The following is a 25,892-nucleotide window of genomic DNA, read 5'->3' as shown; positions in this document are numbered from 1 at the left end:
TGTTTTTAATCTTAAATATATCTAATTGTATTTAAGTAAATATTATAAGAAGTTGATATTGATAAAATTTTAAATAAGACAAATCAAATAAGATCTCACTTTAATATATTTTAATATAGATTTCTAGATTAAAAACAAAACACAAAATAAATTGATGAATAGTGTTGAAAATCAAATAGAATATTTAAAGTGAATAGGAGGAGAGAGTTTTTTTTTTTTTTTTTTTTTTTGGGGCTATTTAACTACTGAAAAGCTGACTAAATTAAAGATTAACGGTAAATTAAATCGAAAATTTGAAATAAAAACACTTAAAATTCATGCGCACCAAAGTAGGCAGTCGCCATACGATTTCTGACCCCGTGTATATGAGAAAGTAGTTGACTAAGCCACTGAAGATCACCTATAAATTCTCTTCATTTTCCTTTGATTCTCTCACACCTTAAACTTTTCTCCAAAACAAGCACCTTTCATCTACAAATCTCCAAAACCCACCTAAAAATAGAAACCAAATTACAAAATGAAGTATCGAACTACTTCTAAAAACAGAATTAATTACCTTAACAAAACCTTCATGATCATGTTCCTAGCTACAACCATGGCTACTATCATACTTCCTTCTTCTCACAGCATTTCTCTTCTTCTAGAAACTGTTCCTTTAGAAGGTCATTTTAGCTTCAAAGAATTAACCCATGCAGCTAAAGATTTTGGCAATAGATTTCAACAACACCCTTTAGCTGTTCTTCACCCAAATTCTGTTTCTGACATAGCTAATACTGTTAAGTATGTATGGCAAATGGGCCTGAATTCTGGGCTTACAGTTGCAGCAAGAGGGTGTGGTCATTCTCTTCATGGGCAGGCCCAAGCCCATGAAGGTATTGTGATTAATATGGGCTCACTTCGGGCTAGCCCAATGAAAGTAGTGCAAAGTGGGGGAGGTGTAAAAGAAGCTTATGTTGATGTTTATGGAGGTGAATTATGGATAAATATTCTGCATGAATGTTTGAAATATGGGTTGACACCTAAGTCTTGGACAGATTATCTTCATCTTTCTGTTGGAGGTACTTTGTCTAATGCTGGTGTTAGTGGACAAGCTTTTCTTCATGGCCCACAAATTAGTAATGTCCTCCAATTAGAGGTTGTTACAGGTATGTTTATGTCCCTTAATCCATCAGAATTAAACAACATGATCATCTATATTTTTGTTGTGAATAGCAAAAGGTTGAGTGGACAATAGTTAAGACACTCCACTTGTAACAAAAACATTGGTAAACATACCAAATAATTTATTTTAGACAAAATCTTTATTAAGAACGTGTCAATCATGAAAAAAATCTTAATTGGACTGCTTGTATAGACCTGTTTAATGGTGAGATGGTCTCATATAAAATGTGCAGTTTGTTTCGACTTTGCCCTACACATTACGAGATGACTTAAAAAAAGAATTTAGTCCTAAATCTATCTAGCCCACCTCGGGTCAGACAAGTTGGTTCTATACACATATAAAGATGCAATGAGTATTAACCCATTATATAATATATATACTAATACTTTAAATTCGCTACTGATTAAAAATATCATTTAATCAGAGTTTGAAAAGAAAGCAACTAATTAATAAGTCCCCACACTAATCATGAAATATTATATGATAGTACTAGAACTTATTAGAAGTTGACTTGAATGCAGGTAAAGGAGAAATTGTCAACTGTTCTAAGAAGCAAAATTCAGAACTGTTTTACAGTGTCTTAGGTGGTCTTGGACAATTTGGGATTATTACTCGAGCACAAATTTCTCTACAACCTGCACCTAAAATGGTATGTTTTAGACTATCTCACCAAAAAACTCACCTTTTTTATGGGTTAGATAGTTCATCTAATACATATTATGATAATATGGGCTCCTTGTTTGAGGTTGTCTAATCTCACTAAGAGACGGTCCCTCACAAGAGTGCTCATGTTTTAATTGCATTTTATAAGATCATTTGTACACACAATATATGTTGGGATTATTTATCCCACATCGATGAATTAAAGATGGTGTGTACACTTTATTAGTTATTAGAGCCCTTGTTCCACCATATGGCCTTGAGATGGTAACTCTTTGGCTTATGAAGTGTGTACAACTTGTGTTTTCCGATTATACATTGGCATTAACAATAAATTCAGCTTAATTTAACAATATACATATTCTTTTGTATGTTTATGTAAGTGACAAATATTAACATAAGAACTTGTTAAACAAACAGGTAAAATGGATTAGAGTTTTGTATTCAGATTTCAAGACGTTCGTTAGAGATCAAGAAAAGCTGATATCAGCACAGAAAACATTTGATTACATCGAAGGTTTTGTGATAATAAACAGAACAGGCCTTTTAAACAATTGGAGAATATCTTTCAACCCACAAGATCCTGTTCAAGCTAGTCACTTTAGCTCAGATGGGAAAACACTCTTCTGTTTAGAAATGGCTAAATACTTCAATCATCAAGAAGCTCATATTTCAGAACAGGTATAGCAACCCATACAACTATCGGTAACTCTTGTATCAGATCATATCATTATTAAAAGGACTCATAGCTGTTTTTCTATTTAATCAGTTTGAGATTGTAAGTGTTCAGTTTAACATTACTTAACAACTGTAATTAATCACTTTAATATTTTATGTGATCACTTTAAGTCTATAAATGGTGAAAATGATAATGTAAAGTTAATGTACTTTTGCTAGGAATATCTCTTGATAAGTTTAATTGTCATGTTTGTTCTCGTTAAACAATCATATTTTCTTCACAAAATCATTCTAATGCATTGCCATTTGACAATCTAATTAGATGGAAATAAAAAAAAATTGTGAACAAAGAAATTATGTTTTATGATTATAATTTATTACCATGAGAATAACATGACACGTATCATGAAAATTCACATTAGTACTAATAACGAAACAGACCGTTAAGATTATATTAGTATCTACTCTTATCATATGGAGAACTAAACAATTAATTCAATTTTATTATTATGCAGGAAATAAAAATGTTGTTATCCCAACTAAGCTACATTTCATCCACACTCTTCATAGCAGAAGTTTCATATGTAGACTTCTTAGATAGAGTTCATGTATCAGAACTCAAACTAAGATCAAAAGGATTATGGGAAGTACCACATCCTTGGCTCAATCTTTTCATTCCTAAATCCAGCATTCACAAATTTGCAGAACAAGTCTTCGGCAACATCCTCAAAGACACCAGTAACGGTCCCATCCTCATCTACCCCGTCAACAGATCCAAGTACGACAAATACAATAACTTTGACTATTATTTTTTCTCATACAGAAAAACTAAAAAAATGGATTTTTTGTTTTTGCAGGTGGGACAACAGAACATCAGTAGTAATTCCAGAAGAAGATATATTTTACTTGGTGGCATTTCTATCTTCAGCCGTACCAAGTTCAACAGGGAATGATGGCTTAGAACATATCTTGAGTCAGAATAAAAGAATTCTAGATTATTGCGAATCAAACCAGCTTGGTGTGAAGCAGTATCTGGCCCACTACACCACACAACAAGAATGGAAAACACATTTTGGTCCAACTTGGGAATTCTTCAAACAAATGAAATCTACTTATGATCCTTTAGAAATTCTTGCACCAGGACATAGAATTTTTCATAAGTCTATTCCATTTTCATGACCCTACATATAAAACATCGTTTTATTTAATTAAGAACTACATTTCTCCTAAAAAAAAAAATAAAATAAAAAAAAAAATAAAAAGTATATACAATCCCTTAGTTGATAGTAGTTTTTAACTGAAAGGAGAATTCAAGGAATGGTTATAATGTTTAGTCACTCTCTGAATAACTGTAATTATGAGAAGGACACGTGATTAGAGTGTGGTTGGAACTTTTCTTTCAAGGATATGTTTATGTATGTAGTCATAATATACGTGTGTAGGGGGACTTAATTAGGCTTAGATGCCTAGATTGTAGATACCCTTCAAGATTGAGCCATGCTAATGATTAAATAGCCTAGCTATTATCGACTTTATGCAACATTATTGCATTGTATACAAATTTGGAGCTTTAATGATGTATGTATAGCAATAAACTATTATTTCCTCCCATTAATTTACTTGTAATATTGGAAATAATTGCATTATTTATATATTTTTCTTAATTTGTAATTAATTTTTAATCTATAAGTTAAAATATAATCAAGTTGAATCTTATTTGATTCATTTTAATGCAAAAATTATCAATATTAAATTTTTATAATTTTTTATTATATATAATTATAAAAGTAAACTTTACAAAATTCAATTTGAGTATAAATGAGAGTTATACCTCTTATTTTGTTTTTGAGAGATTAGATTATAAATGAGAGTTATATTTCTTATTTAAAGATAGGAAAATGTATCCCTTAAAATTTTGGGCTATCTCATCCTTCACTCAGATTTCTTCCATCCCAGAGGTGAAACTTGGTGTCGGCCGGAGGGATCATCCCCACCAAAACACAAAAATTTATATGTGGTGGTCTCATGCGCGCAACTAAAAACTTTTATACATGTCGAATTCAAGCTTTACAATACATATTTTAAGACTTAAAAAGCCAAATCTAACACAACCCCCTATTCAAGGCCTCAATTTTCCTTCTCCAAATGCTTATTTTAATGTTATAGCTATCGATAACTCTTAAAACACCTATTTCACCTTAAAATGTCAATTATAACTCTTAAAATCCCTACTCTAACTCTATTTTACTTACCTACTATAACTGTAAAATATCAATTTTAAGACTTAGAAGCCTATGAATTTTTTTTACATTATTTATCAATTACTTTTTATTTGTATTCTACTCTTAATTTATAAGCTAAATTATACTTTTTTTTATTTCATAATGAAGTTCTTATAAGAAATGTTCACGAGAATTATAAAAAAAAATAGAATTATGTATATAGTGAATATATTATTTTATTGAATAATAAGTTTATAGAAAGAAAAGTGGTGATCATAAACATTAAAAAATACTAAAAGAAATTTAGTGGAAAAAATATAAGGACCACAATTAATAAAAAATATTTTATAAAGTTAGTGGGAAACATGTGGGCAGCATAAGGAATATAAAAATTTTAAAATGAAGTTAGTGTAAGACATATGGGGATTACAAGCATTATTAAAATGTTAAAACGATAATGAACAAGATTATTTTTGTCCAAAATATATAATATAAATAGAAAGATTCTTTATGAAAATAATAAATGGAACACCTTAAAATACATATGAGAACTTTTTTAAGGAATAGAGGAAGTAGTTAATTTAAATTTGTTTAATTTATTTCATGCAAAAATTATTAATAGTGATTTTAATTATTAGAGGTATTAAATGACACCATTTGAAAAACATATAGTATTTAGTAGTGAAGTTAACACTTTGGATAGAGATAATAAAGTTCAAATATTTGACACCTTATATTTTTAAATGAAAATTGCCATTTTAGTTTTTATGGATAGATCCTCTGAATATTTTATTCCCTTAAAATTTTAACACAAGTTTCGCAACTGCAGAATGCACACATAATCCTGAAATCGGGCTGCAATCTGACGGTGGAATTGTAATGTAATGACTCAGATGCAAAGAAAAAGATATGTGAGCATCAGATTCACTGCTTTAGTTCTTGGAGACCTATTTACTTGGTTGGACCTTTTCAAATCAAACTCACCTAAAAAAGTACCAAGGAAAAATTCTTTGATAACAATTTTATCAATTGATATATGATATGAATAATTATTAGTATTGATTATTTTTAAATAATTTGATTTTTTTACTTTTTAATAATAATTTTTGCTAATAATCGGTTATTGTAGGAATTTACTAGCCGTTATGATCGCTTTTTTTCCTCCTTTTGCTTCTTCATCTACCCTTACTACTCTTTAATGGTAAGCACCAATAATAACTGGTTAAAGTGTGATAAAAGGTGTTGTCAGCAAAAAAATACAAATTTTAGATTATTTATAAATTATCAATGATAGCAAATTATTCACAATGTAAGAGTATATAACATATTCTAGGGCTTCATCTATCATTTTAAACTTTTGGTTGAGTTGGTTCCTTGACATGGTATCAGAAGCCAACGTGACAAGAGGTCATGAATTCGAATCTCAACCACCCCTTAATTAAAGTGAAATATTCAACGTCTATGCGCATCCACATTTCTAATACAATAGACTCTCATGTAAGGGGACGTATAAGAGTATACACAGTAGATGGAAATAAATAGAATTATTCCGTATGATAAAGAATATATTCTCTTAACCTTCTTTAGTTTCTAGGGTGACACTTGAGATGATTATAAGCAAATCAAAGCAAAAAACATGGTGGAAAATGATAAATCTACATGGATTATATCTTTAGCTTTGTCAGAATTTGACACCATTAACTTATGTTTTGTTAAAAAAAAAAAAAGTAAGGTAAAAACAGGGTAAAGTAATAAACAATACTAGTAGTACTACAATGCTTTGGGCGGCAGATTAGACAACATAAACAGAATTATTTAGTTTTGTAGTAGTTTGTCATGAAAATGCAAGTTATGATGATATAGCCCATAGAAGTTTAGCCACGTTCCACGATCTAGGAACATTCGTTGCCAATTATTATGAAACACAACCTAAATCATTTAAGTTGATATTCCCATATAGATGAACTTTTTTAAAAGGTAATTTGGCCTTTATTAACAAACTAAAAAAAAAAAGGAAAAACGAGATGATATCTAAAAAATAAAAAATTCCATTTAAAAAAAAATTCTTAAAGCAAAAAAAGTCATTTTAATTTAATTTTGTTTTCAAATATATTTTCTATACATGATGTATCTCGTTCTCAATTATTCTTGTTTCCCTCTCTAAACCGAATATCCTTTCAGATAACAATGATTGAAAATGCATTAAGATAGTGGTTATCTAACCAAATATGCGTACAAAAAAAACTTAATAGTTTCGGATAATGTTTGAGTTGTTTGAATTAGGGGTGAAAGTTTGATTTAGTTTAGATTTGATACAAGTACTGTTTTCTTTGTTATTGTGTAGGTTTTAAACATAAAACCTTAAAACCTAATCATCTTGCTCTAACCAAGAAAAATCAATGTCTTTTGTTTCTTTTGATTTGCAGATCTTTCAAAGAGATGCAAAAATATGAATTTGTAGTTAGTACTTAGTATAGCAAACAAAAATTTCTAATTAATAACCGTAATTTGTAAATTACCATAAAAGACAATAATAATAATAATAAAATAAACAAAATCAAAAAAAATATATTAAAATAACAAAACTCTCACCCTATGAAATCCTGCCACATATGAGTGATTTGTTAACTTTACAAATAATCGTTATTTACTAAGACCTTTCGGTATAGCAAGTGTGGTCAACAAATCAAATAAGAAGATAGATGTTAATTCATAGATGAAAATAAAAGAAAGTTTTGAAGCAAGAGGAAGTATCATAGATCATGCTATAGCTTAGTTCATAACAAGTAACAATTGTTAAAACCAATCTTTACCAACTAAAACCATTATGTCAAAGAGAATATTTCCTAATAATTTGTAGTTTTAAGCTTATCTCACATCTTATCCTCTCTATTAGTTAAATCTGACATTATTATTGCAATCTTTTTTCATTTATTTTAGAGGCATGTTAAAGAATTCATACAAAGTAGAGAGAAAAGATATTTAATTTTTCTTATATGCGTTGAAAATTTTTGCTCATTTATCCTATTAGATTTGCATCAAAGAGAAAATAGAATAACTTTTAAGAAAGTAGTAATAAATGAAGAGAGAAAAAAAATTGTGTGAATGAAATTAAAAGAAAGTTAAAATATATAGATGCGATTAAAAAAAATGATGGTCATTGTCCAAAATAAAAATGATGCAAATTATGTGAGACGAACTAAAATAGAAAATACTGCAAATTCAATGGGACGGAGGGAGTATTAGGTATTACAATACTTTTATTTAATACTCTCTCATATTCATTGATTTAGGAATATTTACTTATTGGGTCAATTTATTAATTATGTCCCATTTCTATTTTTATCATTCTTTTTTACCTTTTTACCCTTACTATTACAATACAAGAACACATAAATATCAATACCCTTCATGGAAAAAAAGAGTTTTCCACTTACTTTTAAATAATTCACCACCCCTCCTTAGTTTGGTGCAAAACCCAAATAAAAGGGAGTATATTTTGAGGTGTCTGTGTTCCTCTCACTTGCTATACTCATAACTCATAAGAGTAGTCTTATATGTGGACATCATGTGGTCATTACATTCTTCATGCTTTAGTAAGATTTGCATTTACTTGCACGAGTCGCTAATTGAAACTATCATGAATTTTTCTTTAGTAAGAGAATCTAATATTGTGTCAGTTAAAATATATATTATTTCTTTAGTAAGATTTTAAATTGGAATTTTATATATATATATTTTTTAGGTCTATTTTATGTTATAATAAAAAAATTTCAGAATCCTATATTCTTAGGCTTGTTGATTTGGTTTCCCAAGGTTGATGCTAATTGCTAAGGTGCGCATTGATGCCCAAATTCCCCATATCTTAAACCAAATTTGTTGTAACGCTTTTAATTTGCGTCAAATGTAAGTAATTGACTTGGTTTCCTCATTTTGCATACAAGTAAGCTACTTTGACTCCATGGTGAATGGTGATAGTAACAGATTCTACAATCAATTCATTTACCAAATAAAGTCGTTATTAAAGTTTAATATGTCCATATCCACCAATCAACACCTCTTTCTTGTTATCCTCGCTACAAGCATTCAATCTATAAAATCTCTACCACATGGAATAATTTAATTGGTTAATTGATACTCCCTCCTATTCATTTTAAGTGTTTCGTTTTCTTATTTGATCAAGTCATTGTAAATGTCTCATTTCTATTTTGGGTATGTTATCTTTACTAATTTATCTCTACTAAACTTAGCTTTTTCACACCTTTACACTTATTAACCCCACTTTACTCCTATAAAAATTTAAAAACACTATACTTTTTTCTTTCATATGTGGTCCTATTTAACCACCTAAAAACGGTGAAAAGTCAAATGAGACACATTAGATGAATATGAGGGAGTATAATTTATTTTTACGTGCATGTGATAAAAATTTAAAAAAAATTAATGAAAATAGTTCACAATTGGATCAAAACTATTCTGACAATGTTTTATGCTATTATTTTAGTAAAACAGAAAAATAGAAATATATTTTTATTACTTAATGTCTTTAATTGAGGTAAGTATATATGTTAATGCAATTAAATGCTCGGAATAAACTTTTGATATAATCATTTGAAATTTAAAATATGGTTATTAATAAAGAAAATAAGTATATATTTTAAGATAGGATAAATTTTATCTATTTTGAACATTTAGACATAATATTATTGGTCAACAATAAGGCATATAATTTAGGTATATAAGTTAGGCAAGAGAATTGTATTTATTCTTGATATCTTTATGTGATAAAAATGTTTAGAAGGTATTTTTCGAGCTCAAAATGATTCATTAGCCGCATTATTCTTTTGGGTATGTATTAACGTCTAGGCGTTTACCATTCCTTTTCACACCCAGAGCGTAATATACTATGTACGATGATGACGATCATAACTTTATACATAAACCGAAATATTTATATAATTGTTACTTTAGTGTTTTAATTATACTAAGATATCTGGTACTATATATTACCATAAAATTGAATATTAATATGTTTATCATAGTCAGCATATTTAAAGTGTTTTATAATATTATAATACACATTAGAGTAAATTAATTGGATAAACTAATTGAGTAAAATCATACTATTAATTAAAAAAACTAGAAAATTCGATGTGGCATACTCACATCGATTTGCCACATGGAATAATTAAATCGATGAATTGCTATATTTATTTAACTAAATAAGGTATAGTTGATTATATTTTGTTGCATGACATTATATCATACAATTAACTAAAAGGACTTGAAAATTTTATGCAGTATCCTCACAAAAATGAGCCACATGGAATAACTAAGTTGGTTAATTGGTACATCTATTGAACTAAATAGAGAAAATTGTGAGCAATACGATTAACTAAAAGAACTGAAAATTTTCATGTGGCATACTCACAATGATTTGCCACATGGAATAATTAAATTAATGAATTGCTATATTTATTTAACTAAATAAGATAAAGTTGATTTTATTCTGTTGCATGAATTATATCATACAATTAACTAAAAGGATTTGAAAATTTTATGTAGTATCCTCACAAAAATGTGCCACATGGAATAACTAATACTATTAACTAAAAGAACTGGAAAATTCCATGTGGCATACTCACAACGATTTGCCACATGGAATAATTAAATTAATGAATTGCTATATTTATCTAACTAAATAAGGTAAAGTTGATTTTATTCTACTGCATGACATTATATCATACAATTAACTAAAAGGACTTGAAAATTTTATGCAGTATCCTATTGAACTAAATAGAGAAAATTGTGAGCAATTAGGAATAAACAATAGTAGAGTTTATTTTCAATATTATACCAAAGCATATTATTGACTAAAGAACTGAAAAATTCAATGTGAAAAAAACAATTCAAAGGTATGAAATTACATATTTTAAAGGAAAGTGAAAAAAATATATCTTAATATTAATAAATTTTTGCATTACACGAGTTTTTATATTAGTATACTATTAATTTCAAGAACAAATTCAAACTGATATTTGGTTTATTTAATTTTAAGTATCTATACTTCGGTATTATCCTGTAGAACTTTTTATTGATACTCAACATTGTTTTATATAAGGATATTTTATATGGTAAGCATCAACTATGGAAAAATGTGAGTGGTAGAAATTTTTTAAAATTTTTTCCACAAAATATCACTCAACTCTTGAAAAATTAACTACAGTAACATTATGGAGGTAAAAACGTCTAACTTTCGTTAAGTTTCGGTAAAAATAATAAATGCACTTAATAAATCCCAAATTTTTTCCACAAAATAGTACTCAACTATTAGAAAGTTAACTACAGTAACATTTTCATTAAGCTTAATTTCCATTAAGTTGGGCTTTACATTTGAATTTATTAGGGGTATTTATGACTCTTATCAAAACTTAACAAAAATTAAACGTTTTTACTTTCATAATGTTACTGTAGTTAATTTTTCAAGAGTTGAGTGCTATTTTATGGAAAAAATCTTAAGAATTGCTACCACTCGCCTTTTGCAATAGTTGGTGGCTTGGTGCTTACCATATAGAATATTCCTTTTATATATCGCAAAATTAATTTAATAAATCCATTACATTAATTTTTTTTTAATTTTTTTTTGAAATATATTTAGTCATCATTATCATCTTACCCAGTATATCGCGCTCATAGAAAACTAAGACTAGGGTCTAGGGAGGGAAAGATGGCGGCAACTGATACCCATAAAGGAGAGCGCGGCCAAAGAAGTCCCCCGGCTCGAGGAAGATAAAGAGACGTGGTTACACGTGAAAGATGACTTAAAGGCCTATAAAAATAAAGTAGAACTATTACAAAAGGAAACAAAGCGCTAAAAGAAAGGAAACGTTAAAAGCAGGGGTTTAAGGACACTAAAAGGTAAAGTAAGGGGACATCAGTAATCTAAGACAAAGATATGGCGTCTCCAACTGCTCCTATCCCTAGTCAGGTCCGCAGAGAGGTTTAAGTCATGTAAGTCAACTCTTATTTGCTCACCCCAAGTTCTCTTGGGTCTTCCTCGACTCCTTTTACCCTCTACTATAACATCGAGTCATAATACCGAGACGGCTGGGGAGATGCTTCGAGCCACGAGGAATCGACTGCAAATGAAGAAAAAGGGAGGACTTTTTCCAGCAGAAAACGCCGACTCGGCGTATGGAGGGAAGAAGTGAACGCCGACTCGGCGATATGTTCTAACAAGGAGGTGGTTTTTCCATAGACAAAATCCGAGTCGGCTGAAGGTGTCCTTAAAATTATTTGTTTGTGTACTTTCAATTTGATGATTTGATGATTTGATGATTGAATCTGTCTATAAAATTAGGATTAGAGTGATTAAATTGTGCTAATAACCCTAATTTAAAGATGCTTTGTTGGACTAATCAATAAAACTAGCATGTGAGATTAAGATCAACTTTGCTTTAGTGTAAATTTTTGTTAAATTTTTATTAATTTATTCAATAAAACTAGTGTGTGAAAATTGAATTAATAGGATCTAAATCTAATAGTTAATCAATAAAGCGAGAGTTTAAGATTAACAAGATCATGCTAATTTAACCACACAATTAATCCGATATTTTATAGACATTGACACTAGTGGAAAAAACATCATTTGCTGCGGTTTTTTGGCCACAATATGCTGCGGTTTTGACCCCAAGCATTAGTGATAGCAGCAGATGACCTATTTTAAATGCTGCGGTTTAAAACCGCAGCACAAAGGTACACAAAGGTACCCAAGTTTACCCTATTTAACCCTATTTAACCTTCATATTATTTAAATTATTCAAATTATGTGTATTTTAATTAATTAACAAACTACATACATAATAAGTAAACTATTGTGATTATTCATACATAAGTAAACTACATACATAATTAAACTACATATATAATTAAATTAAACTACATACATATACATAAGTAAACTACATACATAATTAATTAACAAACTACATGCATAAGTAAACAAAATACACAAATCAAAATAATTAACAAACTAAATATAACAACTTGAAAAGAATGTAAAACTTAAAAATTAAACAACTTAAAGAACTTAAATTAAGAACTTAAAGAACTTTAAAAAATGTAAAACTTAAAAAATAATCAACAAACTAATTATAACATCAAACATACAAACTTATAAACATATCAAACAAAATCAAAATAAAAAATGGGAAAAATGTAAAAAAGTACCTAATAATTTTTTTTTTTTTGCAAAAAAGTACCTAATAATTTTTTTTTTCAAAACAATACCTAATAAAAAATTTTCTTTTCAAAAGTGTACCAACTAATAGCTGGGGTTAAATTTTCCGTTATCTTTTTTACCCATCTTTAAAAAGAGTACTTAATAAAATATTTCTTTTTAAAAGAGTACCTAATAAAATTTTTCTTTTCAAAAAAGAGTATCTAATAAAATTTTTCTTTTTAAAAAAGTACTTAATAAAATTTTTATTTTCAAAAGAGTACCTAATAAAATTTTTCTTTTTAAAATAGTACCTATTAAAATTTTTCTTTTCAAAAGAGTACCTAATATTTTTTTTTTGTTTTTTTCAAAAGAGTACCTAATATTTTTTTTTTGTTTTTTTCAAAAGAGTACCTAATAAACTTTTTCTTTTCAAAAGAGTACCTAATAATTTTTTTTTTAAAGAGTACCTAATAAAATTTTTCTTTTCAAAAGAGTACTAAGAACACAACATAATTATCCAATACAAACACAACATCATATATAACTCTTAGAACATCATCTATAAAAAAGTTCACACATTATCCAATATAAACCTAGAGGTTCATTACAAACACAAAATATGACAAATGTTTCAAACTTAACTACTTTGGCCTACTACATCATTAACATAGGTTGATTGTTGTTGACTGCCTTGTGTTGGTGTAAACTTGTCCGGCTTCTTCCTCCTTGCAACATGTTTAATCCTTCGTTGACCATAATTGGCTGTGGTTGTGGCTTGGTAATTTTAGGCTGTTGTTTATAAAAATAAAAAAAACTTTAAAACTGTTTATTCTAAAATAACTAAATTTCAAGGCTCTAGTTAGTAATTGATTTAATATTTAATATATGGACAAAAATACGGTAAACTTTAAAAAATGGATTAGTAATGAAGAAAATACTATTTAGAGGTTTACTCATGCATTTAGCATACGTGGTTGACTCACAAATGGTATGCTATGTATCAAGAGAAGAATTTGTTAGTTTAGTAATCAATGACGATTTAAGGTCGTAAACATAATCATATCCCCAACACAATCCTACTTTAGTGGCATACATTGACTTCATTATTGAATTTCAAGTCTTCAAACATGTTTTACAATAATTAATATTAATTTTAATAGCTTTTTACCATTTCTTTGCTTTTCTTAAATAAGACCATCACTATTCTTTTCACGTCTCATTGACCTTGATTATTATCATACAAGTATAAATGTATGAAGTTTATTACTAATAAATAAAAATTTTAAAGAAGTATGCAATGTCATATCATAATGAACATGATTTGAATGTCCCATATCACATTTTAACCTCTAAAAATGCTTTCACTTGGTAAAGCTCTATAAAACTGTCATTTACAATTTTCCTATTTTTTTATGGTATTATATGATTCTATTATTTGGTTTCATAAAATCTTTTTGAAAACTTACCTTTGATACATAAAATCATGATTAATGTAATAAAATATTTTGAATATCAGACAATCACACTTGAACCTGCAAAAATGTTCCGTTTGCAAAACTCTATGAAATTGCCATTTGGAATTTTTTTTTCCCGTTCTTTTATAATATTGTAAGATTGTATGATATGATATAATGATATGATTGTATAATTTGATCTAATAAATTTTTTTAACAACTTATCTCTAATACTTAAATCATAATTGATATAATAAAATCTTTTGAATGTCACACAAACACATTTTAATTGATAAAATACTACATTTGGCTAAACTCTATAAAATCGCCTGGTGAATATTTCTAACTCGTAAGTTAAAGAATATAAAAGGTGAAGATTTTAATACCATTGATTTTTTTACTGAGCACATGATTTTATAAGTTATACAAAAAGTAATATATTTAATATCTATCAAATTATAATGATTTTATAAAGTTGCTAATATATTTATTCAAATTTTCATCACGATAATACAATTTATGTTATTCAATTATGTTTTCTAGAGAAATTGTAACATAAGATCGGAGAATTGGATCTTGTCTGATTTGGAGTAAGTAACGCTTTCTTTATTTAAGGTTTTAAGTTCGTTTCTCATGCACACCTCTTCATCCCTCACACTACCGTGTAATACAAAAAGTATTTAATAACACTAATTCTCTATTGAGACGGTCTCATCGTGAGACAACCTTCAATTAGGTCAGTGCAAATTATTAAAAAGAAACTGCTTCTTGTACAAGTGGAAATTAAATAACACAAATTCTTGTGAGAGACGGTCTCTTTGAGAGACCATCTCTCATTGGGCTGACACAAAAATTAAAATATAGAGTAAGTTTTTCGGTAGGCATTAAGAATATTGTAAGTAGGCATTTTGAATATTGCAATTAGACCTGGGAAAATTTGATCCGACCCGAAAATGAACCCGGGACCCGACCCGACAAAACCCGAACTCGACCGACCCGAAAGCGACTTAATCCGAAACATGACCGACCCGATAATTACCCGACCGAAAATGACACGACCGGAAACCGACCCGTTTTGACAGATTTAATATCAATTTTTAGAGTAATTTCAATGTTAGAATTCATTTCAAATAAAATTTTAGTTTTCAAAGTATCTCAACATATTGAGTATATCACTTGAATCCTAAAACTCATCAATAGATCTAAAAAAACACGTATTTAACGTCTTTTTAGCCATCGTAATATTTTTTCTTTAAAAACAGGACGTTATAATTATCTTAATTGAATACATGTATCTTGTTAAATCAGTCAAATGAGTTTTTAATTCTTCTACATTTCAGTAAGCAAATCAATATAATTTATACGAACGTTTCGCACGTTTGAATGAGCTTTTCAAAAAACGAATGTCGCTACCCTAAATTATAAAACGCGTATCTTATAAGACGAAATAAGTACTTAGTTAGTTGTATATCTTTCCAACATGAAAATTGTGAAGATAATTTTAACGTCATTTTTATCTAACGTTACAATTATAATAAACAAAATAACTTTTATAAAGCGCGTATCTTACAAGTCTTTCAAAATAAGTATTAATTCCCCTATTTTTCTTGCACTTAAATGAACCTGACATACCAACTATTTTTTGAAAATCGTACATGTAATTTCTCTAATGATTTTTTTTAGACATTTTAATGATTTTTTTTTATGTTGAATTAGTCGATTGGATATTCTAATGTTTTATGGTAACCCGTTGGGTCAATCCGAACCTACCCGAAACCCAGAGTGATCCGACCTGAAACTGACCTGATCCGAAACTGACCTGATCCGAAACTGACCCGACCCAAAAATGACCCGACCGAAATTGATCCGACCCAAAACCCGACCGACCGACCGTTTTCCCAGGGATGATTGCAATTACTTAAGTACTTTACTCGGTGGACATTAAGTATATAGTAAATAGGCATTAAAAATAGGAAAATTCCACATGGTAGCATCCAGTTTTCATGAAACGCTAGTGGTAGCACTTTTGTAAGATTTTATTACATGGTAGCATCATTTTCCGTTAAATTCTTGTTAATTTATGTTTAATTCATCATTTTGTAAGATTTTTCACATGGTAGCATCCAATGTTTGCTCTCAAGTGTTTAATTCACCATTTTAACTTTAATTCATCGGTTAATTTATCAACGCTCTTAAATGTTGTAACAATTTTATTTTCATTCAAATTATTGGTATTATAAAGTTCAAAAGGTGCATTACAAACACTAATAATAATTCAAAAGACGTATTTTATAAGCTCAAAAGGTGCATTCCAAGAATACATATCTACTTAATTGTTACAACATTTAACAAAACGTTCATTTCATAAGTTCAAAAGGTGCATTCCAAGCACGAATACATATTTACTTAATTGTTACAACATTTAAGGGTGTTGATAAATTAATCGGTAAATTAAAAGTTAAAGTGGTGAATTAAACATATGAGAGCAAAAACCAGAAGCTACCATGTGAAAAAATCTTACAAATTGATGAATTAAACAGAAATTAACAAGAATTTAACGGAAAATTCTACGAGAGTTAGGTAGTGCATAAACTGGATGCTACCATGTGGAAAAATCTTACAAAAGTGCTACCACTGGCATTTCATAAAAATTGGATGCTACCATGTGGAATTTCTCTTAAAAATATTGTAAGTAGGCATTAAGGATGCGGTAAAGAGACTTGTAAGCTAAGTTTCTCAATAGGCATTAAGAATATTGTAAGAAGACATTTTAAGTACTTTTTCGGTGGGCATTAGCCGCATTAAGTATATTGTAAGTATGCATTAAGAATAATGTAAGTAGGCATTAAGGATATAATATGTGGACATTAACGACCTGTTTGTTAGGTAGTAATAAACGGTGGTAATGAGAATAAAAAACTAGTGTAATTTTGGTTGAAAAATCTTTTGTTTACCTTGATGGTCATGCTTGTCCAACTTCAATCATTTCATTTTCTTCATAAAGTTCATTCCAATGCATTACTATTAGGAGATATGGTATTAAGTGGTAATGGAAATTTATAAACAAAAAGACTTTTTTGTGATCAAAGTTTCATTACCATGGGATTAATATGGAACTTTTGATGAAATTTTACACTATAAATCATTTCCATTACCACCATTTAATCAGGGCCGACCCTAGTGGTGGGCAAGAGGGGCCACCGCTAGGGATGGTCATGGGTCCAGGACCCTATTGGACCCGCTTCGGATCCGCCCCTTTTTAAGAGTCTGGGTCTTATTTTTTGAGACCCATCGGATCGGGGCCAGATTTGGTTCTAAAAAATATTTGACAGGTCCGGATCCTGGTCCTAGTGTGTAGACCAGGATCCGGACTCGAACCCGAACCCAGACCCGACCTTTAGACCCGGACCCTAGACCCGCCCCTTAAACTCAGACCCGAACCCTATAAAATTTGATATTCTAATATTTAAAATTAAATATTCTGACCCTAATTTCACTTCATATATAAATACTTCAGTCTTTATCGTGTTTGTGTATTACTGTATAGTATCATTATGCACTGCTAACCATAATTGCTTATATGCTCCACTTGATTATCTTAATTTGCTATGGATGTTAAATTAGTATTAAATATATGTAAAATACGATAATAAGTAGCTTACAAAAATACGAAAAAGACTTGCAAAATGTTCATATTTGACAAATCAAAGATACTTTATTTTAGACCCATTAAGAATCCTAGGCCCATCAGATTCGGAGGGTTTGGGTCTGAAAAATTTTAGACCCTTAGGGTCCGAATCCAGATCTAAATCTATAAAAAAATAAAAGAATCCAAATCCGAATCTAGCTAAACTCACCCCATGACCATCCCTAGCCACCGCCTAGGCCCAATTTTAAAAAGTCTAAATGTAATAGTAGAAAGGCCCAAGTGAATAATAAATTAAAAAGAAAAAGGCCCAAGAATTCAGACAGAAGGGAGGAAAAACGGTAAGACTGATAAAGTACGAAGCCTAAAATTACTCATTTGGGAAAAGCTCATACTTTGGAAAGGAAAATTACTTCTTTAAAAGTCTAATCCTCTTCTATACTCTATACTCAACAATGGCAACCAAAGGTTTTTTTTCTTTGCAAATTTAAATACATTTAACTGATTTTTTTTTTCTCTACATCTTCTCACTTATGCAAATTAATTAGTTGCAGAGATCCATCTTACCTTCTCCAATGTTGACATCAATTCTACTAATATAAGTTAGTTTTCCAATTCATACCTTTTTATGTCCAATTGACCATTAAATTCAATAGTAATGAATCCTCCATTGCTTAGTAAAGTTTCATTTTCAATAACAAAACTTGTTTGCTTAGATTAATTTGGCCCTTGATTTAGTAATGATGGAGGGGAGTCTTTTTATGGTGGTGGTGGGTTGGTGTTGGGCTAAGAGTATGAGCAGTGGTAGCAATGGTTTTGTAAGTAGTTTGATTGATGAGTTGTTAAGTAATGGGCCGACCCTATATTTAATATCACTAATCAAATGAACTGTAAAGTTTAATGGGTTGGATCTGAAAAATATTCTTTACTTTAGATAGCTTATATAAGATTGGCTTTTTTTTTGTATGATCATTCTAACATAAATCATCCAAAATTTTCCGACAATACAAAGTTATTGGTCTAAGATGGATCATTACCCAACTACACATCATCACAAACATTGGATGAAGTCGAACGAGTTAGCCTATAATCTATATTATTGCACTCTCTATTGCAAAAATTGAAAATAAAATAACCAATACATCCTTAAAAAAAAGAATATCGGTCACACTTAGAGTATTTTACATTATTAATTTAAAATAGAGAGTTGTGGACTTGTATATATATTGGGTGGGCTAATCCTCCTATTACTATATGGTTTTAAAAAGTAATGAACCTCATCAAGTGTATGAGCAAGTCAACGCTCTTAACCCGTGGGTTTGTAGACCTGAGCCCAGGGGGAGGCCCTGTCCACACATGTGGGCCACGGTGATATTATGTGACGAATTATAACAACCTAATATGGTATCAGAAGCTTGCGTGGCTGGAGGTCATGGGTTCGAATCTCAACAACCCCTCATTTAAAGTGGAATAACATTCAGCGCATGTGCGTATCCACACTTCTTGCCCAATGGACTCTCGTGTGAGGGGGCGTATTAGAGTATATAACATATCGTGGGACCTCAACCATCAACTTAAACTTTTACTTGAGTTGGTTCCTTAGCAATAAAAACCCTAACTTTTCTATACAAAATTTAGTTTTAAATCTTTTGAAATTCACGATCATATACAAAGCATTTAAGTGCAAGTTAATCTATATTATTTTCAGTTTATTTTCTTATTTCACGATCGAGCACACATATACAAACAATAAATTCACTAAGGTACACCAACCTTTCGATGCACCCTATATAATTTCGGTGAGTTGACACCTCTGATTAAAAACCCGTAAGAAAATAAAATAAAAAAAGAAAAAACAAAATATAAAACATATTAAATTGATATGTTAATCACCACCTACAAGCTAAGGTTACAATCAATGTAAAAATGTAGACAAACATATATAATTAATTAGACGTTCTTGTGTGATCTGATAGGACCTGATATTTTTTTAAAGCTTGGCGATTTCTGTTGAGAAGAAGTAAAACTAGACTTAATACTAACCTTACTAATACCACTACAAGCTGCCTCACTATTTATAGAAGACATGGGTGAAAATAGCTTGTTTTTGTAAGGTGAATCATTATCCGAATAAGCTTCAATATGAAGAGATCTTAACCTTGGTGAGTTTGATGGTCTCGCTTTCGCTTTAGCTGATTCGGTTGCAGCCATATAAGCTGGAAGATTCAAGGGTGAAATCGGGTTTAAACCCTCTTCGCCACACGAATTTTGCTTCTTGTGTGTTTGATATGATCTTCGAGGTACAGTCGTTACCTCGAAGATGTTTAGGCCATCAATGTGCCTTAATCGATTCGGTTTTCCTCCGAAGTTGTCGTCTTTTTTTGGTTGTTCATCACTCACATACTGCTCTAGCCAGTGCCTTAGTCTGCCCTGTGTTATGCAATCTTCTGAATCTGCAGAATGCTGTGAAAAAATAGTGTTTTGAGTATAAATACATTGAGCATGTTTGGCAAAATAGCTTACCGAGCAATTTTCGTTTATTTTGATACAAATAGTGGTTTGAGTGGTCAAGTCATCCAATGCTAATGTTTGGTAATTTAGTTGATTGAAACAACTTATTATTATAAATAAAAAGGAAAAATTACCGTGAATAATATAACATTTTATTAATTTCCCTACAATAATACGAACTATTGATTAATCATGAATAATAACAACTTAAAGGGGTGTTTTCCTAGAAAATCCATAACATATTAAAAATCAAACTATAGGTGGTTATAAGACAAGAAAAATTAATATATTAGTTAATAAACTAAAGTTGGTATTATTCTAGAAAAATACCTCTCTAAGTTGGTATTATTTATGGTTAAGCAATAGTTGTATTATGTAGGAAAATTAACAAAAGGTCGTATTATTCACCGCAGTTTTTCCTTATAAATAAGCTATTTTTGAACAAGTTGTTCGTAGTAGTGGGTTCAAAATTGGCTATTAAAACCGGCTAATAAAATCAATTGTTCAAATTAACCACTGTAATCAGCTATTGGTCATTTACCAAATACCCCATCGCTATAAGGCTGGTAAACTTTTGATGTTTACATACACAGCTGGTTTTGTATGAGACCGTCTCACCATGAGACGAATTTATATAATTAGCCTATTTTTTGTTTGATTACTTTAAATTGTAAGTGATCATTTTAATAGACTAAATATACATAGATCAGCCTACGTGAATCAGCTTAATAAAGATATTCTTATTATGAGACCTTCTCATCTAAGAATTTGTGTGATATGAAGGTTTTACCCTATGATTAAATGAATATGCTTTGATTCTTTTGCTTCTGAGGATGGCTTCTTTCTTTTTCAAAATGATGTCAATTTGCTCTTCTTTTGTCAGAAGTTCACAATCCTTCCTTCGTTGCCTAGATGATTGTGTCTGCATTGTTTATGACATACACCATAATTAACTTAATAATTTATAAAAATATTTGTTTTCAATAGGGCAGTTTGTAGGCTGTTCGACCGCACAAAACCTTTAAAATTAAAGGCTTTCTAATATTAAATGGCACATAATTAAGTAGATTAAGTATGAGGGTAACTCAATCAAAAATTTAAAACGATGGTTGAAGCCGTAAGATATGTAGTATTAGGTCAACTCAACCAAAAATTAAAAATAATGGTTGAAACCGCAAGATATTTTTCTTCATGCAAGATATTTTTGGCTGAAGTATTGATGCAATATATGCTCACCTCATATCAGTGGCTAATTAATAAGGGTAAATTAATGAAATTCAAATTTATATAAACCTTTCGTCACATAATTTCTAAATATTATTAAATTCAACTAAAAGATTAATCAAGAATCTTCAAATTTATGTAAATTGTAATTTTGTGAAAATATCTCTGGATTATGGAGTGTGAGTTAGGGCTGGGGCTGTTTTGTTACTTGCTATTAAAATTGCCATATGAGGTCCTAATTATTCAAGTGGGTCAAGAGATATTATTTTTATGCATAAATTTAAATCTTGTAATTCTTGGATTAAGACTTTGAAATCATTTTTGGTTTTTACCATAAAAAATTACATGCATAATATTGTAATTTTAAGTTGAATCAATAAAGATTTAATATAAAATAACTCTTGAAGAATATGCTTCGTCTTTTAGCTTGATTTAAAATTGTCAAGAAATCACTTAAAGCAACAATTTAAGCAAATGGTTATAGTCATATATACTCTAGTTATCAGGCTCATTCTTACAAGAGCTTTTTCGGCTAGAGACTAGAATCATCCCATACTCTCTATATAAATATTTTTTTTCTTAATTTTTGCTTTTCGTCTTTTTATATTTGAGTCTCTTTATTTCTAGACAGAGAGAGTATTTGGCAGCATAGCCGTCGATTAGCATGTGCAAAGCGGTCTACAACACAGGACCCTAGTATCAGTGGGCGTCAAAAGTCTAGTATTATACTTATTTGATTAACTGTTTCAATTACCATAAACATATGTATTCTATTTTACACGAAAGTAATAAAGTAAGAAAAAGTCAAATATTATGAATTTAGATTAAGAGATAGTATTATATACTAATACTTCAATATTTTCTTTTCTTAAATCATAAGGATTTATAAGATAAAATTAAATTGACATAAAAACCATAAACTTTACAAAGAGGACCTTGTTTGGCAGTAACAATTCCAAAAGTAGGAGGGACGATAGAAATTACTAGCAGTAGAATAAGAATGTAGTAAAATTAGTACCTTAGGATGGTGAATTTTAGGATCCTGCAGGTCATCATGATTGGGTGACTTGGGTCTTATGAATTGACATCTTTGAGCACAAACCTGTGATTGTATCTTAGCAATTGACTGTAAACATTTCAGTGTCGTCATTGCCTGCCTTCTTACTGCTCTTCCTCTTATTATTGCTTGAAGCCTTACAAATCCTTTCAGTGCTCTCAATGCTTTCCTTGCCTGCACCAATTTTTTTCTCTTTATTATTATTTCTCATAAATATTAAAAATATATATATTGTTAAGAAAGTAACTCAACCAAAAGCTTAAACAAATAATTAAAGCCCCAGGATATCTTATATACTCTAACGCGCCCCCTCACACGAAAGCCCTTTGGGCTAGATGTATGAATGTGACACAAACCCTCCTCATATCTGAAGTTTAATATTCTACTTTAAATGATGGGTGGTTGAGATTCAAACCTGTGACCTCTTATTGCTCTCACTTTTGATACCATGTTAAAGAAGAAACTCAACCAAAAGCTAAAGCTAAGTGGAGATCATAAATATTAAACAGAAATTTTAAAAATTTGATGCAAAAAATCTTGGCATCACAACTAATAAATTTTTTTTTATCAAGTTAGTGGGAAAATGTGGGACCAAAGGAATATAAATTTATTAAAATGAAGTTAGTGGAAGATATATAGAAGATCTAAGTTAGTCACGGTGATTTTGATTTGTAATCACCACAAAAGAAAAATTAAGAAAATAATCAAAACAAAAAAGAAAAATAAAATCATTAAAGTCATAGACCAATAAATACTTGTCACCTATGAGTAATTTGCCAAATTGTTAAATCACCGTTATTTACCCAGCAAACTTCGGAAGATATGTGAAAAACATAATCATTATTAAAATATTAAAATTAGGCTAATAAAATTATTTTTGACCAAAATTTATAATATAAATGGAGAAAATTTAATGAGAATAAGAAATAAAATAAATTAAAACTTTTTTACAGAACTAATAAGAATATTTGTTTAGTTAAAACAAGGAGTAATTTGTATCCGTATCGAGTACTTTTTTTGATTCATGATATACCAACAGATATATGTTGTCTGATTCTGACACCATCTGGTGAACTCCACATGATCATCGTACACATTTGCCAACTCCACCTTGCTCAATTACTATATTCAGACAAATTCTCTCTCACTTTTAATTTGTTTTTTCTATTTTTAGTTTATAAATTAAAACATAACTAGATAAATTTTATTTGATTTATTTTAATATAAATTTATAAAGATTAGTTTTTTATAAATTTTTTAATTAGATGAACAAAATCAAATAAAAACATTAAAAATAGCTAATGAATCACCTCAATGTGTTAATTTGTTCTGTTAATGAAGATAAAATAATGTTTTTAGTTAGTAAGTTAATAAATACAATAAAAATATTTATTATCAAAATTTTGATGGGTGATTTGATGATAAAGTTATTAATATTATCTTAAAAAATAAGTATAATTAAAGTTATGTAATTTCAAAATAAAAAAACATTCTAAATAATTTGTTATTTGAAAATCCTTATTATCAAGTATCCGAAAGTATTTATCAACAAGCTCTCAAAAAACGTGGCAAAAAAACACATCTTTAATTTCCTTAGAATTTGCCTCAAATATGAAAAAAGTTGCCAATTCCGGAAAAACAATTTGGCAAGTGTAACAAATGAAATACACCAACTTCTAAGGCAAGAGCTAACGTATATGTTTAAAAGTTCATCAGAAAATAGATAAAGAAAAGTAATATTTATTATTCCAATTGAAGAATAATTTGTGAAAAAAGTTACTTCTATAATTTAATATTATTTCAGGTGATATAATTTATGTTTGTAAAATTCAAAATATAATTTTATTTAATATTTTTTCTTGATTTTGTCACTATTTGGTTTGGTTATGTTTGTTAAGGAAATTATTAAAACCTTAATATTTTTAATTGGGCATAAGTTAAAGTTATAAATAGTTAATATTAATAATTTTTGCGTTAAGGCAAATTAAATAAGATCTAATCTTAATATATTTTAAATAAATTATAAATTAAGATTAAAATATAAATTAAAAGTGAATTATAAATAGCGTTAAAATCCAAATGTGACAAAGTCAAAAAAAATGGAAATATCTAATATCAATTCATATCCCTATATATTATTGAGCATCAAAATTATGAATTAAGGATATCTTAATTTGGTTAGTAGGCTAAGTTTCTCTTGGAAAACCTGCTGTGTTTTTATGTTAGAAAAGTTGTAAAAAAAAAAAATAATTCTTATCTCAATTAAAATAAGTATTATTTTATGGATCAATCTTATCATCTAAAAAAAATAAATAAATAAAAAATAAAAAATGAGAAAAAAAAACTTACAAGATAACCACGATAAACAGTTTGAATCTTGATTGCGGCTACAATATTCACATGATTTTGATGTTGAAATTGGATGGAAGAGATTATAGATTTATTTGTAATGATCTCTGGCAACTGCACTTCACATTTCAACATAATATGTTTTGAAGATTCATCATCATCTTCAAATGATCTGCTCTGATCATCTTCAAACTTACTCTGTTTTTGTATAATTTCTGGAGATGATAGTGATAGTGATGGAAGTGTTTTTTTCTTTTTTAAGATCTTTCCCATCATCCATCTTCTTCTATTTATCTTCATATAGAATTACAATTACAATTACAATTACAATTATTATAACAAATATAGAAAGTTAATGTAGTGATGTAAATAGAAATGTTTACCTTTTGGGTTTGATGATGCTGCTCATTTGTTTGTAGTAATAAAAGCTTTTTGATGAAACTCAACCAATTCCTCTTCTTAGCCATTTTGTGAAAATCAGACTAAAATGGACCATTAACAAGTTTTTGGACTTATATCTGTCATTTTGGAAAACTATCATTCATTTTCCATTGACTAATACAACTACTTCACTTGTTTCCATGGGCTAATATATATATTTTCCTTGTTCAGCCATTTATACTTATTTCTATTAAATGGTGGTAATATAATAAGAAAATAAATTATTAATAATAAATTAATTTTTTGATTTGTTGAAATAAACTTGCA

General features: G+C 29.1%; 2 protein-coding genes across 2 annotated transcripts; one reads left to right on the top strand and one right to left on the bottom strand.

Moving 5' to 3' along the window:
* Positions 1-306: 306 nt before the first annotated feature.
* LOC130801962 (cytokinin dehydrogenase 4-like) lies at positions 307-4,132 on the top strand. The gene is made up of 5 exons (XM_057665939.1): positions 307-1,145; positions 1,684-1,811; positions 2,243-2,503; positions 3,016-3,278; positions 3,358-4,132. Exons 1-5 carry the CDS (start codon positions 518-520, stop codon positions 3,677-3,679), a joined length of 1,602 nt encoding a protein of 533 aa, XP_057521922.1. The 5' UTR covers positions 307-517; the 3' UTR covers positions 3,680-4,132.
* Positions 4,133-19,895: 15,763 nt separating this feature from the next.
* Positions 19,896-25,788, bottom strand: LOC130801961 (protein IQ-DOMAIN 11). The gene is made up of 5 exons (XM_057665938.1): positions 25,568-25,788; positions 25,185-25,478; positions 22,797-23,009; positions 21,345-21,476; positions 19,896-20,506 (listed from the first exon to the last, which is right to left on the bottom strand). The coding sequence occupies exons 1-5, from the start codon at positions 25,649-25,651 to the stop codon at positions 19,994-19,996; spliced, it is 1,236 nt and encodes a 411-aa protein (XP_057521921.1). The 5' UTR covers positions 25,652-25,788; the 3' UTR covers positions 19,896-19,993.
* Between the last annotated feature and the right edge of the window lie 104 nt (positions 25,789-25,892).

This window comes from Amaranthus tricolor, chromosome 15, assembly GCF_026212465.1.
Source record: "Amaranthus tricolor cultivar Red isolate AtriRed21 chromosome 15, ASM2621246v1, whole genome shotgun sequence".
Lineage (NCBI taxonomy): Eukaryota > Viridiplantae > Streptophyta > Magnoliopsida > Caryophyllales > Amaranthaceae > Amaranthus > Amaranthus tricolor.
Note: the sequence above shows the minus strand (reverse complement) of the source record. Positions and strands in the feature narration are given on the sequence as shown.

Excerpts from the sequence above, each read along its gene's own strand:
- LOC130801962 (XM_057665939.1), top strand. The coding sequence starts at position 518 with ATGAAGTATCGAACTACTTCTAAAAACAGAATTAATTACCTTAACAAA. Across the intron at positions 1,812-2,242 it reads TACAACCTGCACCTAAAATG|GTAAAATGGATTAGAGTTTT; the intron begins GTATGTTTTAGA and ends TTAAACAAACAG. Across the intron at positions 3,279-3,357 it reads TACCCCGTCAACAGATCCAA|GTGGGACAACAGAACATCAG; the intron begins GTACGACAAATA and ends TTGTTTTTGCAG.
- LOC130801961 (XM_057665938.1), bottom strand. The coding sequence starts at position 25,651 with ATGGCTAAGAAGAGGAATTGGTTGAGTTTCATCAAAAAGCTTTTATTA. Across the intron at positions 25,479-25,567 it reads AGCATCATCAAACCCAAAAG|ATAAATAGAAGAAGATGGAT; the intron begins GTAAACATTTCT and ends TTCTATATGAAG. Across the intron at positions 23,010-25,184 it reads CTGTTTATCGTGGTTATCTT|GCAAGGAAAGCATTGAGAGC; the intron begins GTAAGTTTTTTT and ends AAATTGGTGCAG.